At 37.9% G+C, this 14,117-nt stretch overlaps 2 protein-coding genes across 2 annotated transcripts; both read left to right on the top strand.

The window, feature by feature from the left end:
• The first annotated feature begins 773 nt into the window (after nt 1-773).
• Nucleotides 774-5,952, top strand: LOC114711859 (linoleate 13S-lipoxygenase 3-1, chloroplastic-like). Its single transcript, XM_028896286.1, has 8 exons — nt 774-1,300; nt 1,701-1,981; nt 2,800-3,040; nt 3,127-3,450; nt 3,906-4,099; nt 4,196-4,497; nt 4,599-4,865; nt 4,964-5,952. The coding sequence occupies exons 1-8, from the start codon at nt 898-900 to the stop codon at nt 5,718-5,720; spliced, it is 2,769 nt and encodes a 922-aa protein (XP_028752119.1). The 5' UTR covers nt 774-897; the 3' UTR covers nt 5,721-5,952.
• Nucleotides 5,953-7,090: 1,138 nt separating this feature from the next.
• LOC114711861 (bidirectional sugar transporter SWEET17-like) lies at nt 7,091-9,231 on the top strand. Its single transcript, XM_028896288.1, has 6 exons — nt 7,091-7,184; nt 7,307-7,343; nt 7,478-7,688; nt 7,772-7,933; nt 8,584-8,703; nt 9,070-9,231. Exons 1-6 carry the CDS (start codon nt 7,151-7,153, stop codon nt 9,202-9,204), a joined length of 699 nt encoding a protein of 232 aa, XP_028752121.1. The 5' UTR covers nt 7,091-7,150; the 3' UTR covers nt 9,205-9,231.
• The last annotated feature ends 4,886 nt before the right edge of the window (nt 9,232-14,117 follow it).

The raw sequence follows: 14,117 nt of genomic DNA, 5'->3' as shown, positions 1-14,117 counted from the left end.
ATGTTTGGTAAAATCTCAAAATTAATTATGATATTTTTGAAAAAAATTACTACACATCGTGACATATTTATATCAACGAGTCAAGTTTCTAGTACTATACTCTTATGGTCTTATTTATAGGTTACTTTTAACATATTTTACACAGATAAAAAAATCTTAAACTTTATTAACTCTAATTTAAAATTCAATAATTTTTCAACTTTATCCCTATTTAATATACATTATACCTCATGTAAACAAAGTCAACACAATAATAAATAAAGGATAAAATTATATTTTTATACAAAAAATTTCTTTTAACTTCTTATAAATAGAATAAAAAATATCTTCTCTTTGCCCTGTAAATAGGAGGAGATGAGTGAGAGAAGTGAAGAGAAGAGGTGGGGGTACAATTGTCATTTTAAGGCAGCAACGCACTTTCGCTTGGGGTTCCCACTTTTCCATCAACCGCGTTTCATACTTTGACGCTCGGTTTTGAGTTTTGACTCGGCAGCCCATATGTTTTGATTTTTGAAGTCTCTATGATATGGCAACAAATAAAACAAGGGAAACAAAGTCATAAGTAATTAATAATGAAATATGTTTCCCTATCACAAATCAATATGAAGCAAGGCAGAGTGAGAGATTCACAGGGGAAAATTTTCAGGGACTTTTTTTTATTGAAAAACGTGTGGACGCCTGGACGGTGAGTTTCATGCTATTCTCTCTTCCTCACTTTCCCTGTATATATATAAACGCAATAAAAAAGCCACTCTCACAATTCCCACCATCTCACGGACACCCACTGGAGCCACCATCATCTCTGCGCCTCTCTCTCTCTCTCTCTCTCCATCTTTCTCTCCAAACTCTGTTGTCAGAACCCACAAGAGCAAATAAGGCTGAGGGGAAGAACGAAAGATGGCCCTGGCAAAAGAAATCATGGGTGCTTCTTTGATCGAGAGATCTTCATTTGATTCTTCGTCAAAATTGCTCCTTGGCCATAGTTTTCAGCAGAGCCCTTTTGCGGTTCCTTTGGAGAAGAATAGACGAGCAGTGAGGTTGAGAAAAGCTGTGAAGAAAAATACCGTGGCAGCCATCAGTGAGGATTTGGTCAAGTCCTCGTCTTCTTCATCATCATCATCATCATCTTCTTCTGTTCCTGCTGAGAAAGCAGTGACATTCAAGGTTAGAGCTGTAGTGACTGTTAGGAACAAGATCAAAGAGGACTTTAAGGAGACCGTTGTCAAGCATTTGGATGCCATCACTGACCGAATAGGCAGGAATGTTGTTTTGGAACTTGTCAGCACTGAGATTGACGCAAGTAAGTTTTCTTCTTGTCATCTTTTTGGTTTCTGGTTTTTTCAGAAACGCTTGTACGGATATAATGATCGTTTTTGTGATTTGAAATTCTCGCTCTCTTGTCATGTCAGAAACGGTAGCAATTCCTTGAAAATTGCGACCTTCTGAGAGATTTTCCTATTTTGTTTGCCTTCCTTCTTCTGGGTTTGTCAGAAAACCGTAGCAAAGAAAGTTTCAACGATAATCATATTCTGGGTTTCCGAATTCCGATCGTAGGTTGAATCCTGATCACACCCAACTTTCCCAAACGATTTTTCTGGGGGTGTCAGGAATTATTTTCTTCTTCTAGGTGTGTCAAATATGGTCACAAGAATAACTTTCTGGACACCAAACAAATATGACTGTTGTGTTTGATTGTGCAGAAACGAAAGCCCCAAAGAAGAGCAATGAAGCTGTGCTGAAAGACTGGTCAAAGAAACTGAATGTGAAAGCAGAGAGAGTTAATTACACAGCCGAGTTCATGGTGGACTCCGATTTTGGAGAACCAGGAGCTATTACAGTGACGAACAAACACCAGCAAGAGTTCTTCATGGAAAGCATAACCATAGAAGGATTTGCTTGTGGTCCTGTTCATTTCCCCTGTAACTCCTGGGTTCAAGCCAAGAAAGATCATCCTGGAAAAAGGATATTTTTTTCCAACAAGGTAATCTAAATCTCTCTAGTGATGTCCTGTTAAACTTTTTTATTTTATTGTTTTTTTCTTTGTTCTGGCGTTTTATTTTGTTTGGGGGGGGGTGTTTCGTTATCATACTTTGAAGAATTGAATCTGCACAGGGCCCCAGAAAAGGGATGCACCTAATTAAGTTGCTTATCTGTTTTAATTCTTTCTTTCGGGTTGAAAAGGTCAAACTTTCCAAAGCAATTTTTATCTTCCTCTTGAAAATTCCGAGAGGACAAATAAATACTGAGTTGAAAAGGAAAATATTTATTCTTGTCTGTTTTCCAATTATTCAGCCAGTGGGATGGTGGGCAACTCTGCATGCCACCTATACGGAAAAGTCTTCAAAACTTTGATTTTAATTTACTTTATACTACTTATTTAATAAATCCTTAGAATTTGCAAGTTGTCATTGAACTCAGAGACAATCCTTGTGCTTGTTGTAATTTTTAAAATAGCGGCTAAATTATTGTGAAATATTATTTTCATTAAAAATGATCACATGAGGAAAAAAAAAAAAAACATCTTTCCCTTTGGAAATTCATGTTGTGTCATGCGGAGGCCAAAGAGCTTAATTCAATATTGACGTAATATCAGCCACCGACAGAATTGCCTTTGCTCACCTCAATATTTCAGACAGAAAAAAAGACGAGAGATATCTTGTTTTTGTTTGCTGGAATAAATTCGCAACAATAGTATAATGTTATTCTTCTGGAGCTGATAGCTTTTAGTCATTATTAATTAGTAATTACTGGAGAAATATAATCTGATAAATAGATTCTGGTTCTGATTCACTTGAGCAGCCATATCTACCTCATGAGACACCAGCTGGGCTAAGAGTACTGAGAGAGAAGGAACTGCGGAATCTAAGAGGTGACGGCTCAGGTGTTAGGAAATTATCAGACAGAATATATGACTTTGCCCCCTACAATGATCTGGGCAATCCAGACAAAGGCTCGGACCTCGCTAGACCAATTCTTGGAGGCTCAGAAAAATATCCTTACCCAAGACGATGTCGTACTGGCCGCCTCCCTACAGAGACAAGTACGTAATCATCGTGTTTTGATTAATCAATCTTTAAAATTGTTAGAATGTTCAAGTTTAAGTAAACTCGGCTTCGTCTGGTGCAGATCTGAATGCAGAGAGCCGTGTGGAGAAGCCGCTTCCAATGTACGTTCCAAGAGATGAGCGATTTGAGGAGTCAAAGCAGAACACATTCACAATCAAGAGGTTGAAGGCAGTGCTTCATAACTTGATTCCTGGGCTCAAGGCCAGCCTCTCTGCAAATAACAAAGACTTCAATGAATTCTCAGACGTTGATGGATTGTACAGTGAGGGTCTTCTCATCAAACTGGGTTTGCAAGATGAAGTTCTCAAGAAAATCCCTTTGGTCAGAAAGATCCATGAATCCAGTCAGGGACTTCTTAAGTACGACACTCCCAAGATTATTTCCAGTGAGTACCACCACCTTCCTCTCTGTTATTCCTCCCCCATCATGGAATATTTTTCAATTTCTGTCCAAATCTAGCAAATAGTAAAGCTTGCTTTATAATTAGAACTCTTTTTGTTTTGGTTAACGTGCCCATTTGTTAGTGGGGACTGTGGGGTCAATAAAAGATTGGATCTTTAACGCACTTGACGTGGCCTGAAAAAGATGACTGATGGATGCATCACGAGTGAACATGTAACTTTTATTATTAATAATATATCATCAAGCGCAGCCAATGTACAAAATAGCTAACTTTTATTGTTTCACATCTATCAAGGGGAAAAAAAAATGTTTCACATGTGAATGTTGAGTGAAAAGAGTGTTTTGTGGTGTGGATATAATAATGACTAATGAGCCAAAAGTGACCCACTTTCTTAGCGGATTAAAGTAATGTTTTTTCTCCGTATGCTAAACGTGCAGAGGACAAGTTTGCGTGGCTGCGAGATGACGAATTTGCCCGTCAAGCAATTGCAGGAATCAACCCTGTGAACATTGAGAAGCTCAAGGTTTTCCCACCCGTCAGCAAGCTTGACCCTCAAGTTTATGGCCCTCAAGAGTCTGCCCTCAGAGAGGAACACATTTTGGGTCATCTCAATGGCATGACTGTTCAACAGGTATCCTCGTCTTTCACTTCAAAACTCTGTTTCCTTCTTCTTCATAGATCCAATTATGTGACAATTACTGAAATTTCCTGAGTGGGAACTTTGCAGGCAATAGATGAAGATAAGTTGTTCATCATAGACTATCACGATATCTACCTTCCGTTTCTTGATGGGATCAATGCCCTTGATGGTAGAAAATCCTACGCTACCCGAACCATCTTCTTCTTGACTCCCATGGGCACTCTCAAGCCCATTGCTATTGAGCTCAGTCTCCCGCCGGCCGGACCCAGTTCCCGGTCAAAACGCGTAGTCACACCGCCGGTTGACGCCACCACCACCTGGATGTGGCAGCTTGCTAAGGCCCACGTCTGTTCCAATGACGCCGGCGTGCATCAACTTGTTAACCATTGGTAAGCAAAGCCTGAAAGCTCTGTTCTTTCTACAACAACTCCTTCACATGCTGATAATTTTGACCTTGAGAATTAACCTGGGGATGGTAAATTTTGTATAGGCTACGGACACATGCGGTCATGGAGCCGTTTATATTGGCAGCACACAGGCAATTAAGCGCGATGCATCCTATATTCAAGCTATTGGATCCTCACATGAGATACACACTAGAGATCAATGCTTTGGCTCGTCAAAGTTTGATCAACGCAGATGGAATTATCGAGTCTTGCTTCACGCCTGGACGCTACTGCATGGAAATCAGTTCTGCTGCTTACAAAAACCTATGGCGCTTTGACATGGAGAGCCTCCCTGCTGATCTCATCCGCAGGTAAATCATAATATATACTTCTTGTATCAGACATAAAACATATTTTGTATATTCTGAGTAGTAATTAAAAGCACTCTGGTGTTGTTGCCTGATTGCAGGGGAATGGCAGTTCCTGATCCAACTCAACCACATGGTCTGAGGCTGCTCATAGAAGACTACCCTTATGCTGCTGATGGGCTGATGATCTGGTCAGCCATACAAAACTGGGTTCGCACCTATGTGAACCATTATTACCCTGACCCTAGCCTTGTGGCTCAGGACAAGGAGCTTCAAGCTTGGTACTTTGAGTCCATCAACGTGGGTCATGCTGACCTCAAGGACGAACCTTGGTGGCCACCATTGAACACAGGTGACGACCTCGTCTCTATCCTCACAACCTTGATTTGGAACGCTTCTGCACAGCACGCTGCTCTTAACTTTGGGCAGTACCCTTATGGAGGGTACGTGCCCAATCGGCCTCCGATGATGAGAAGACTAATCCCGGAAGAGAGTGACCCAGAATATGCCAGTTTCCTAGCAGACCCTCAGAAATACTTCCTTAATGCCATATCTAGCCTGTTGCAAGCTTCCAAATTTATGGCTGTGGTTGATACTCTGTCCACCCACTCACCGGACGAGGAGTACCTCGGTGAGCGGCAGCAACCGTCAATCTGGACCGGTGATGCCGAGATGGTGGAGGCTTTCTACGGTTTCTCAGCCAAGATGATGCAGATAGATAAGGAGATTGACAAGAGGAACTGTGACAGGACAATGAGGAACCGATGTGGTGCCGGAGTGTTGCCTTATGAGCTGCTCGCTCCTAACTCAGAACCTGGCGTTACATGTAGAGGTGTTCCAAATAGTGTGTCCACATGAGAACCAAAAAAACAATCAAATAAGAACCACAATTTAAATATTGTTCTGAAAATAGGAGTGTAGTTTTGAGAGACATTTTCATGGATGGTTCATTAATTACTGCTATATGTATACCAATGATGATTGTGGTACACATGACGCTGTTCATTTTGTACCTAAGAAGAGGTAGATATCTAGATAGGGTTGTATAAGTTGTATATGTTTATAGAGGTCAACGGTATTGGATGTGTAACTGTGTACAATCGTCAACCATTTTTGTTTTCGATTGTTGTTCACTGAATGCGATGTATTCTCCCAAAACTGTCCTGGGCACTGTCAAGTGAATTTAGGGAAGATTAAGGATTTAGGGGCGGGACCAATAGACCTTCCTTTTTGAAGTTTTATGGATTCTCTGCTACGGAATCATCTTCTCGATGGGAATACTAAGAGTGGAACTGGGTTGGGCCTCATTTGTCAATATTGTATTTCGTGTTAGGTCAATCACTTTTGGATTTTCGATCGGCCTGAATGGAGCTTGGGCTGATCGTTTAGTGATGACTATGAAGGGCCGAAAGAGCCCATGTTACTCAAACTCAGCTTACGTTTTGATCGGTGATCTCCTCTCCTCCACGACCCATTCTTCATTAATTCTTCCAACCCTCAGCCGTGAAATTCTGAGAATTACATATATGCTTAAAACATGCTTGGTGTGAATCTTATATACGAGTCTCTACAACCCCAATTTATTTATGTGTTTTTTAGTTTGTTCCTAGGTTCCTTTTCCATTGTCTTCTTCACGGGCCACATTGATTAAACACAAAGGAGAGATAACTTGTATTGAAACAAATAAAGAATATAATGAAGCCGGAGAGCGTGGGGATATATCATGTAAAAAGTGCAGAATTAATGGAGCATACAAGTTGAAGTTGCTTTGGGCTTATGAATGGATCCCACTCCAAGGCCACTATATTAGCAGGCACATGCGTGTCAGCTTTTGGCTTCCCTGGTGGGACTACCTCGGTTTTTGAAACAGATACTCCTATATTTCTTTTTTCTTCCTCCCTTTAGTTTTGTTTCTCGATCAAATTTCTACAAAAATATGTGTCAGTTTATTCAACTTTTCATTCATTTAATATCTTACACATTAATTCAAATATGACCATTCGTTTGAAAAAATCTCGTGTGTGTGTGTGTGTCTCTTTCAAACCATCTGCTTAACCAATGTGTTGGGGCTTTCTCCATAACCACGCATATGCAGAGAGGCCCACGACCTGCTAGTGCCTAATAATCACGTTCACATCGGACAAAATAATATAAAATGGCCACTGTTTATTACTGTATCTGCCAATTATGGCCATGCTTCAATTGATCACCATTTCCTTGAATGGTAACTTGCTTTTGTTATTTAAAAAGAAGCCCTCTCTTCCTTCTCACTCTCTTTGTTCCCAAACATGGCGCAACCGAGTTTCTTTGTTGGGGTTATAGGTTTCAAAATAGCATTTTCTTTCTCCTATCAAGCACTTTCCTACACACACACACACACACACACAATATGTGCCTAATTTTTATGACCATATTTACTTACTCATGTCCTGTTTTGGTTGCAGGAAATATCATCTCAGTTCTCATGTTTCTTTCTCCGGTGTAAGGCTTCTACTTCCTGCTTCTGCATACAATCTAATAATGATATGTTCATATCCAGTGTAGTTGGAATCCAATAATTAAGTTTAGCAAAATTAATGAAATGCATTGCCAAATGATTTAATTGTAAATTGCAGGCCGACATTCTGGAGAATAATAAAGCATGGATCTACGGAAGAGTTTGAAAGTCTGCCTTACATCTGCACATTGCTGAACTCGTCCTTGTGGACTTACTATGGAGTGATGAAGACCGGAGAATACCTTGTGGCCACCGTCAACGGCTTCGGGGTTGTGGTGGAAACCGCCTACATTATTGTATTTCTTATATATGCTCCGACCAAGATGAGAGTAAGCCATTGAAATCTACCATTATTGATCATATATTTATATCAAATTAGGGGGTAAAGAATTAATTAATGAGATTAGCACAGGCCAAAACTGGGATTCTGTTTGGACTCTTAGATGTGGGATTCTTAGGAGTGGCCATAGTATTTACTCAGATAGCGTTGCACGGAGAAGTTCGGATTGATGTCGTCGGAATTATGGGTGCTGCTTTAAATATTCTCATGTACGGCTCTCCCCTAGCTGCCCTGGTATGTCTACAATAACCATATGATCTCTTATCTTCAATCTTCCTTCCTTCTTCCAAACACCACACGTTTCTCTTCTAACTTTCAACTTCATCAAGATACGTGCATATAAGATTAATTACCTTTATTAAGTCTTATTAATGATTTTTGCATAATGCTATACAATCGCCTGATCATGATCACAGAGAAAACATCATGGTGGTTGCAAAGTAAATGCTAAGAAAATGATTGATTGCGTGAGATATTTTTGATGTGGCAAGGTGCAAGCTAAGCAAGCATATGGATATCACACATTCACAATGGCTAAGAGGTCCACTTTAATTTGTTTGCACAAATTGGCACTGGGATACATAAGATTTGTGGCCAAGAAGGAATCGTAATATGCATAATTGAAGGGTTAATGACGATATCCATATATAAGTGGAGGAGATATAGTGGGTCGTTTTTGCTTCGTTGTTATGCACAATTAATTCCACCACGTGCTTGAAAACCTTTTGTCCACTTCTTCATGTCATATACATTTTCGCCCCTACTTTTTCATAATTCCTATATTGTGTGGGGCTTTTCTCATTATATGACTTATTTACCTGTTTTTCCCATTATTTTGTAATTATTGATATTTACAGCTGAAATAATTATGAATTAATGCGCAGAGATTAGTGGTGACGACGAAAAGCGTGGAATATATGCCATTCTTACTTTCACTGTGCATGTTTTTAAACGGTGGCGTTTGGTTGTTTTATGCCATCCTTGAAAGCGATTGGATCTTGGGGGTAAGTAATAGTAGTATGTTAATTAAGTTGATGGATTGTCTCAAATAGTAAGATACCTATGCTTATCAAAAAAAAAAAATTAAGTTGATGGAGTTGGTACATATTACTTTCGTTTCTTAATATAAGAGTTAGTTTAACCTTTAATTTAGTCTTAAGACCTTAATTTATTTTGTGTTTCATATTCATCTTCTTTTTTTTTAAAAGTAGTTCCTATAGTAATTACTCATTTTAACTAATTTTTTTTAAATACTTAAATTAGTCAACTAACTCTTATATTAAGGATAGGGGTAATATTTAATTTATAAATATATATAGTTAATTAGTGATGGATACATATGTGTGTGTGGATTGCAACCAAAAATGAAGGTGCCAAACGGAAGCGGGTTCCTACTGGGAGCGGTGCAGTTGGGGGTTTATGCAATGTACAGAGGTCCTAAATCTCCCACCAAATTCAACCAACCCGATGAGGAACAACACCATCCTCTCATCTCATCTTCATGAATCTTCAAATCACTGCCACTTCGTTTTTGGTCTGAGTTGATTGCTCAGGCTAGTGAACCAGTAAAATAGTCATCTGATTGGTCGGTAAAGAGGTAATTTGAATGAGTCGACCAAGTTGGATTTTTCATTCCCCCCCCCCTTTGCTAAGTATAAACAATGTCATTTTGCATTTAAAAGAACAGTCATTCATCATATTTGTGATTTAGTAATTAACTCTGTTGAATTATATATGGTTTATACATCAATATTTGATTTATTTGTGGATGATACGTTATGTATTTAAATATTACTCTTTTCAAAATCATATAAAATTATTTTTATATATTTTAATTATTTTCTATGATTTGTGGTCATACAAAAAAAAACCTATATCCAACCTAATTGCAATTTATAATTTCAAGCTTAGTAGTATGGCTGCCCCGCCCATTGAAGTCGTTTGAAGCTAGTGGTGGGAATCAGGGCCGGTCCTGCATGGCTGGCAGGTTTAAAAGGGTTAGTTCTACAAGACTAAAATTTCAAAAATATCCTAATTTGTTAAGCCTAGTCCTTAAGCTAACGAGCTTAAGACTGGCCCATGAGCTTTCGGCCTGTTTAACTTATAAATTTCTAATTCAAATTATAGAATCACAAGCTATATAAGTATAAAAATACCCTCTTATCAAATATGTATAGTTTAAAAATATCAATGCATATAATACAAATCAAATCATTATTAAAGTCCAAATTAACCCATTTTTTAAAAGTTAATTGGACAAATTATTGTCTAAAACTAAATAAATCAAACCATTTTATGAAATTTAATTTTAAAATAATAATAACTAAATATTTGAAATATTATTAATAATGTAAAAAATTAATAATATTATAATTACACAAATTTTTGTAAAAAAAAATTATAAAAAGGTCTGAACGGGCCGACCCTCTGCTCTAGCCCTGTAGGGCCTGTTTTCTATTTGAAGGAAAAATTTTCAAACTCAACTCTCATAATTTTTAGGCATAAATGGGCCGGCCTGACGGGTTTGGCTCATTTTTTCGGTTCTATTCGAAGCATTGAATTTTATAAGGGAGTGGGAATGCGGTTGGGACTGGAAGTAGGAATGTGATTTTAAAATTATGTTTGGTGTGAGGTAATATATGAAAGGACTGCTCTTATTAATTTTATTTTATAAATAGTTATTAATTGAAAAAATACTATTTCATCCATCTTCATTCAACCCCAATACTGCAAACCCAGGTGCGATGATGAAATCAAAATGCACAACGTAGTTGTTGATGCCAATGGTACTCCAGTAAACACCCGCAGCTTCGTTGCCATTTGTGATTGTAATCAGCCCAAGATACGCAGAATTTGAAAATAAAAGGCAATTTTCGCCGATACGATTGGAAAACTTCAGAAAATTTGGGATCAGTGCTTTTCCTCGATGGTTACCAGTGGCCTTCTTTGATGAGCTTCACCCACCTTCGCCCTCCGCTTTCTCAAGCCCAGTCCCCAGACAATATTGCCATTGTTAAAGGATTTTGTCTCTGGTTTTGTGTTTGTCTATTTTATTTTATTCGTCGGTGTTGCTTCCTCGCTGCTCCTCGTTCTCTCTCACCAATGACAGAGAGCATACTATTTGTAGTCCGGTACGATAGCTGCAGCGAAGACGTCGCCAAATCCTGTTCAGAGGTCGAAAACGAGGGATCGGAGCAAGGATGTTGTGGGTCGGTGGAAGACGTCGTTGGCAGGATTGATTTTCCAATACGAGGGGAATGAGTGGTATTACAAAGTCGCAGGATTGCTAAAGTCTTCCTACCAATCGTGATAAAATGAGCAATCCCAGTACCGTTGTAATGCCTTGTACCAAACGGGGGCCTAATTTCCTGATTTTTTTTGGAATTTTATTTCTCTGCAGGAGCCCAACTTATGCCCACTAACTTAATGCATAACCTATAGATCAGCCAATGAGTCTGTTTTTTCTGTTGCTTTCTCTGTTTCTCAACCATGCAAGCTTCCCATACCATGGCTAGCTATCTTTATCTGTTATGAGTCCACATTGGGGAATCTCACAAGTATTATGGGGTTTATAAGTTTAAGGGGTTCTCCCTCCCAATAGGCTAGTCTTTTGGGATTGGGCTCTCCCTTTGGGCTTATACTCATCACATTGGTGCTTTTATTGAGAGTCAGCCAACCGGAAAGGGCTACTTACGGAGGGTTCTGACCGGTAAGAAGACCGAGTGAAGTGTCGTAGAGTGGAGTCGCCGGGGATGTCGGCTCTCGAGAGGGGTGCTCTGTTATGAGTTCCACATTGGGGAATTTCACAAGTATTGTGGGGTTTATAAGTTCAAGAGGCTCTCCCTCCCAATAGGCTAGTCTTTTGGGATTGGGCTCTCCCTTTGGGCTTATGCTCATCACATTATCCCCTTCCTTTCCTCCTCCTCCTCTTCCGGCATTACTGTCGCTGCCGATATAACCTGCCGCCGGGACCGAAACCATGGCCTATCTATCATCGGGAAACTCACCTTCAAAGGCCCTGTTCCTCACTCTTCCTTGTGCATCTCTCAAGTTAGGCTTCAAAGACGCCGTCGTCGTATCCTCCGCGGACGTTGCTAAAGCCTTCCTCAAAACCCACGGTCACACCTTCTCCTACCAGAATCCATCTTCGGAAAGTACACAGCCTACAATTACTCCGATATTCTTTGGCCCCCCACGGCCCTTGTTGGAATAAAAATAAATAGGGTTCAGTTATAATTTACTGAAAGATCAGGGTCGTATTAGTAAAATACCCTATTTCATGTTTATTTGAAAAATTATTAAGGAGGGAACAGTTTTTCTCCGTGGAGAAAAACTGACACAACAGGTTGAGGATATATCTGAGTGGATTGCTCTTAACTGAAATATCAAGTAAACACAAACGCTCTCTCCTCTCTTTATCTGCATTTGCTGTATATCAAAAATCTGATTCCATCTATGTGACCAAATTACGTGTGGGTACCAAGAGTAATCATCTGTATTCTAGATACGCCCAAAATCCCTCAGCCCTCATTGGCGCCAAACCCGCAGGATGTGCATTACGCAACTATTATCTCAGAAAAGCTTAGCATCCAGCAAGTATATCAAAAACGGAAGAGATGAACAGTATGTTGAAGTAACTTTTCATTTCTTTAGGCAAACCCGTTTTACCGTAAGATTACTTATATACTCCTCCAGTCCTTAATATAAGACCTAATTATAGAGTTGATTTTGATCTTAAATATAAGACCTATTTCTTATATCTATCAATTCTACCCAAATCACTCCTATTGATACTCTCTCAACTATAATCAAATATGAGAGGGAGGGAGGATATAATGAAAATAATTAAGGTATTTTAGGAAAAACGTGTCATATTTATGATAGTTAGCTAACTTACCTAACTTTCTTAATCTAATCAAATTAGTTAAATAGGTCTTATATTAAGGATGGGAGGAGTACTACCTCAAGCTTTTATGAAGCCTAGACTTTCATCTCATCTTTATCTCTAACCGGTGATAATATATAAAATGTATAAGGAAACTAATATTTAATAGGGACTCGTGATGCATATTATTAATGACAATTAAGAACCTTAATTGTCATTATCATAAATTAAATCACAAGTTTTTCCTGTTATCTTCCTTGCTTGTAGTTACTGACTGTGTCGTAAAGTTTGCATTGCATGCGCGTACCTTGTGTTTCAGGTCAAGCCGGTCACCTTTTTTTTAATATATATTTTAATCCATGTTTTCAAGTTACAATTGATGTTTATCTATGCCGAATAAACAAATATGTAAAAAAAAAATGCATACCAATATACTGTATTATAATATTATAATATTATAAGTCATAAATAAGCATATGAATCTTGAATTAAGGCTATGGGGTAATCATGGATGTTGCATTTTTTAGTATATATTATATTTATTTGGATTTTAACATTCATTCTTATTATATGGTTACGAATGAGTATGGCTATTTCTTTTTAGATTAAGTATATATTATTTAAAATATATTAATTTTTTTTTTGGCGAACATGTTAATTTATTTATGACAAGTTTAATGATAGATTAACCGTTAATTGGGAACCGGTGCCTTAATCTTTTCAATAATTGGCTGGATTTTCATATCATTGAATGAGAGAATGTATAGAAATTTACAAGAAGACGGAAAAGAAAGCTCTCTACAGTGAAACTAGAATGGGGAATCAATTAATTTAATAATCAATCTAAGCTTTTCATTTACACAAAACTCCCGTGTTTTGGACATATATATGGAACCAGACTTTTACTTCAATTGATCCAAAACGTGTAATTTACTTTCAATTACTTTTCATTATTATCTTATTAATCAATTATAGTGGATTCCAACATCACATTACTTTTTACTCTGTCTTACTACCTTTATAATAATTAAATTATTAATGCACACAAACGTTGCGTGTACATATAATAGAACATTAATTAATGATATTAGAATATGTAAGGTGACATATGCAGTTACATGGCAAAAAAATGTGACTTACAAATAGAATAAAAAAATCTTCTAAAAGGTTACCGACACATGGGCAGTGGAGGTACGTCATTTTCTTTAGGTCTTGGTCCCTTTTCAATATCATTTTCTTACAATGTCCTTCCGCATATATATTACTTTCAGTTCTACCTAGTTGAAAATTAAATTCGATGGTAAATATAAAATTTTAATTTATTTTATCTGGTAAATTTATATTTTTTCCTTCAAGACATTTTTATTAATTGTGAGGGTTCTGCTAAAAAATAGTTCCAATACACGTGATTAAAAATGTAGTTTAGGAAAGTCAATATATATTTATTAGAAATAACCAACTTAATTGATTTGCCTAATCTTTTTAATTAGTTATCTATCAAGCGGAGTTAGTAATAGCATTCCGACAGAACCA

This window comes from Neltuma alba, unplaced genomic scaffold, assembly GCF_004799145.2.
Source record: "Neltuma alba isolate B1F8T4 unplaced genomic scaffold, ASM479914v2 tig00011322_pilon, whole genome shotgun sequence".
NCBI classification, from domain to species: domain Eukaryota; kingdom Viridiplantae; phylum Streptophyta; class Magnoliopsida; order Fabales; family Fabaceae; genus Neltuma; species Neltuma alba.
This window is presented reverse-complemented; position numbering and strand designations above follow the sequence as displayed.

Excerpts from the sequence above, each read along its gene's own strand:
- LOC114711859 (XM_028896286.1), top strand. The coding sequence starts at position 898 with ATGGCCCTGGCAAAAGAAATCATGGGTGCTTCTTTGATCGAGAGATCT. Across the intron at positions 4,498-4,598 it reads CATCAACTTGTTAACCATTG|GCTACGGACACATGCGGTCA; the intron begins GTAAGCAAAGCC and ends AATTTTGTATAG. Across the intron at positions 4,866-4,963 it reads CCTGCTGATCTCATCCGCAG|GGGAATGGCAGTTCCTGATC; the intron begins GTAAATCATAAT and ends GCCTGATTGCAG.
- LOC114711861 (XM_028896288.1), top strand. The coding sequence starts at position 7,151 with ATGGCGCAACCGAGTTTCTTTGTTGGGGTTATAG. Across the intron at positions 7,344-7,477 it reads CTCATGTTTCTTTCTCCGGT|GCCGACATTCTGGAGAATAA; the intron begins GTAAGGCTTCTA and ends TGTAAATTGCAG. Across the intron at positions 7,689-7,771 it reads ATGCTCCGACCAAGATGAGA|GCCAAAACTGGGATTCTGTT; the intron begins GTAAGCCATTGA and ends AGATTAGCACAG.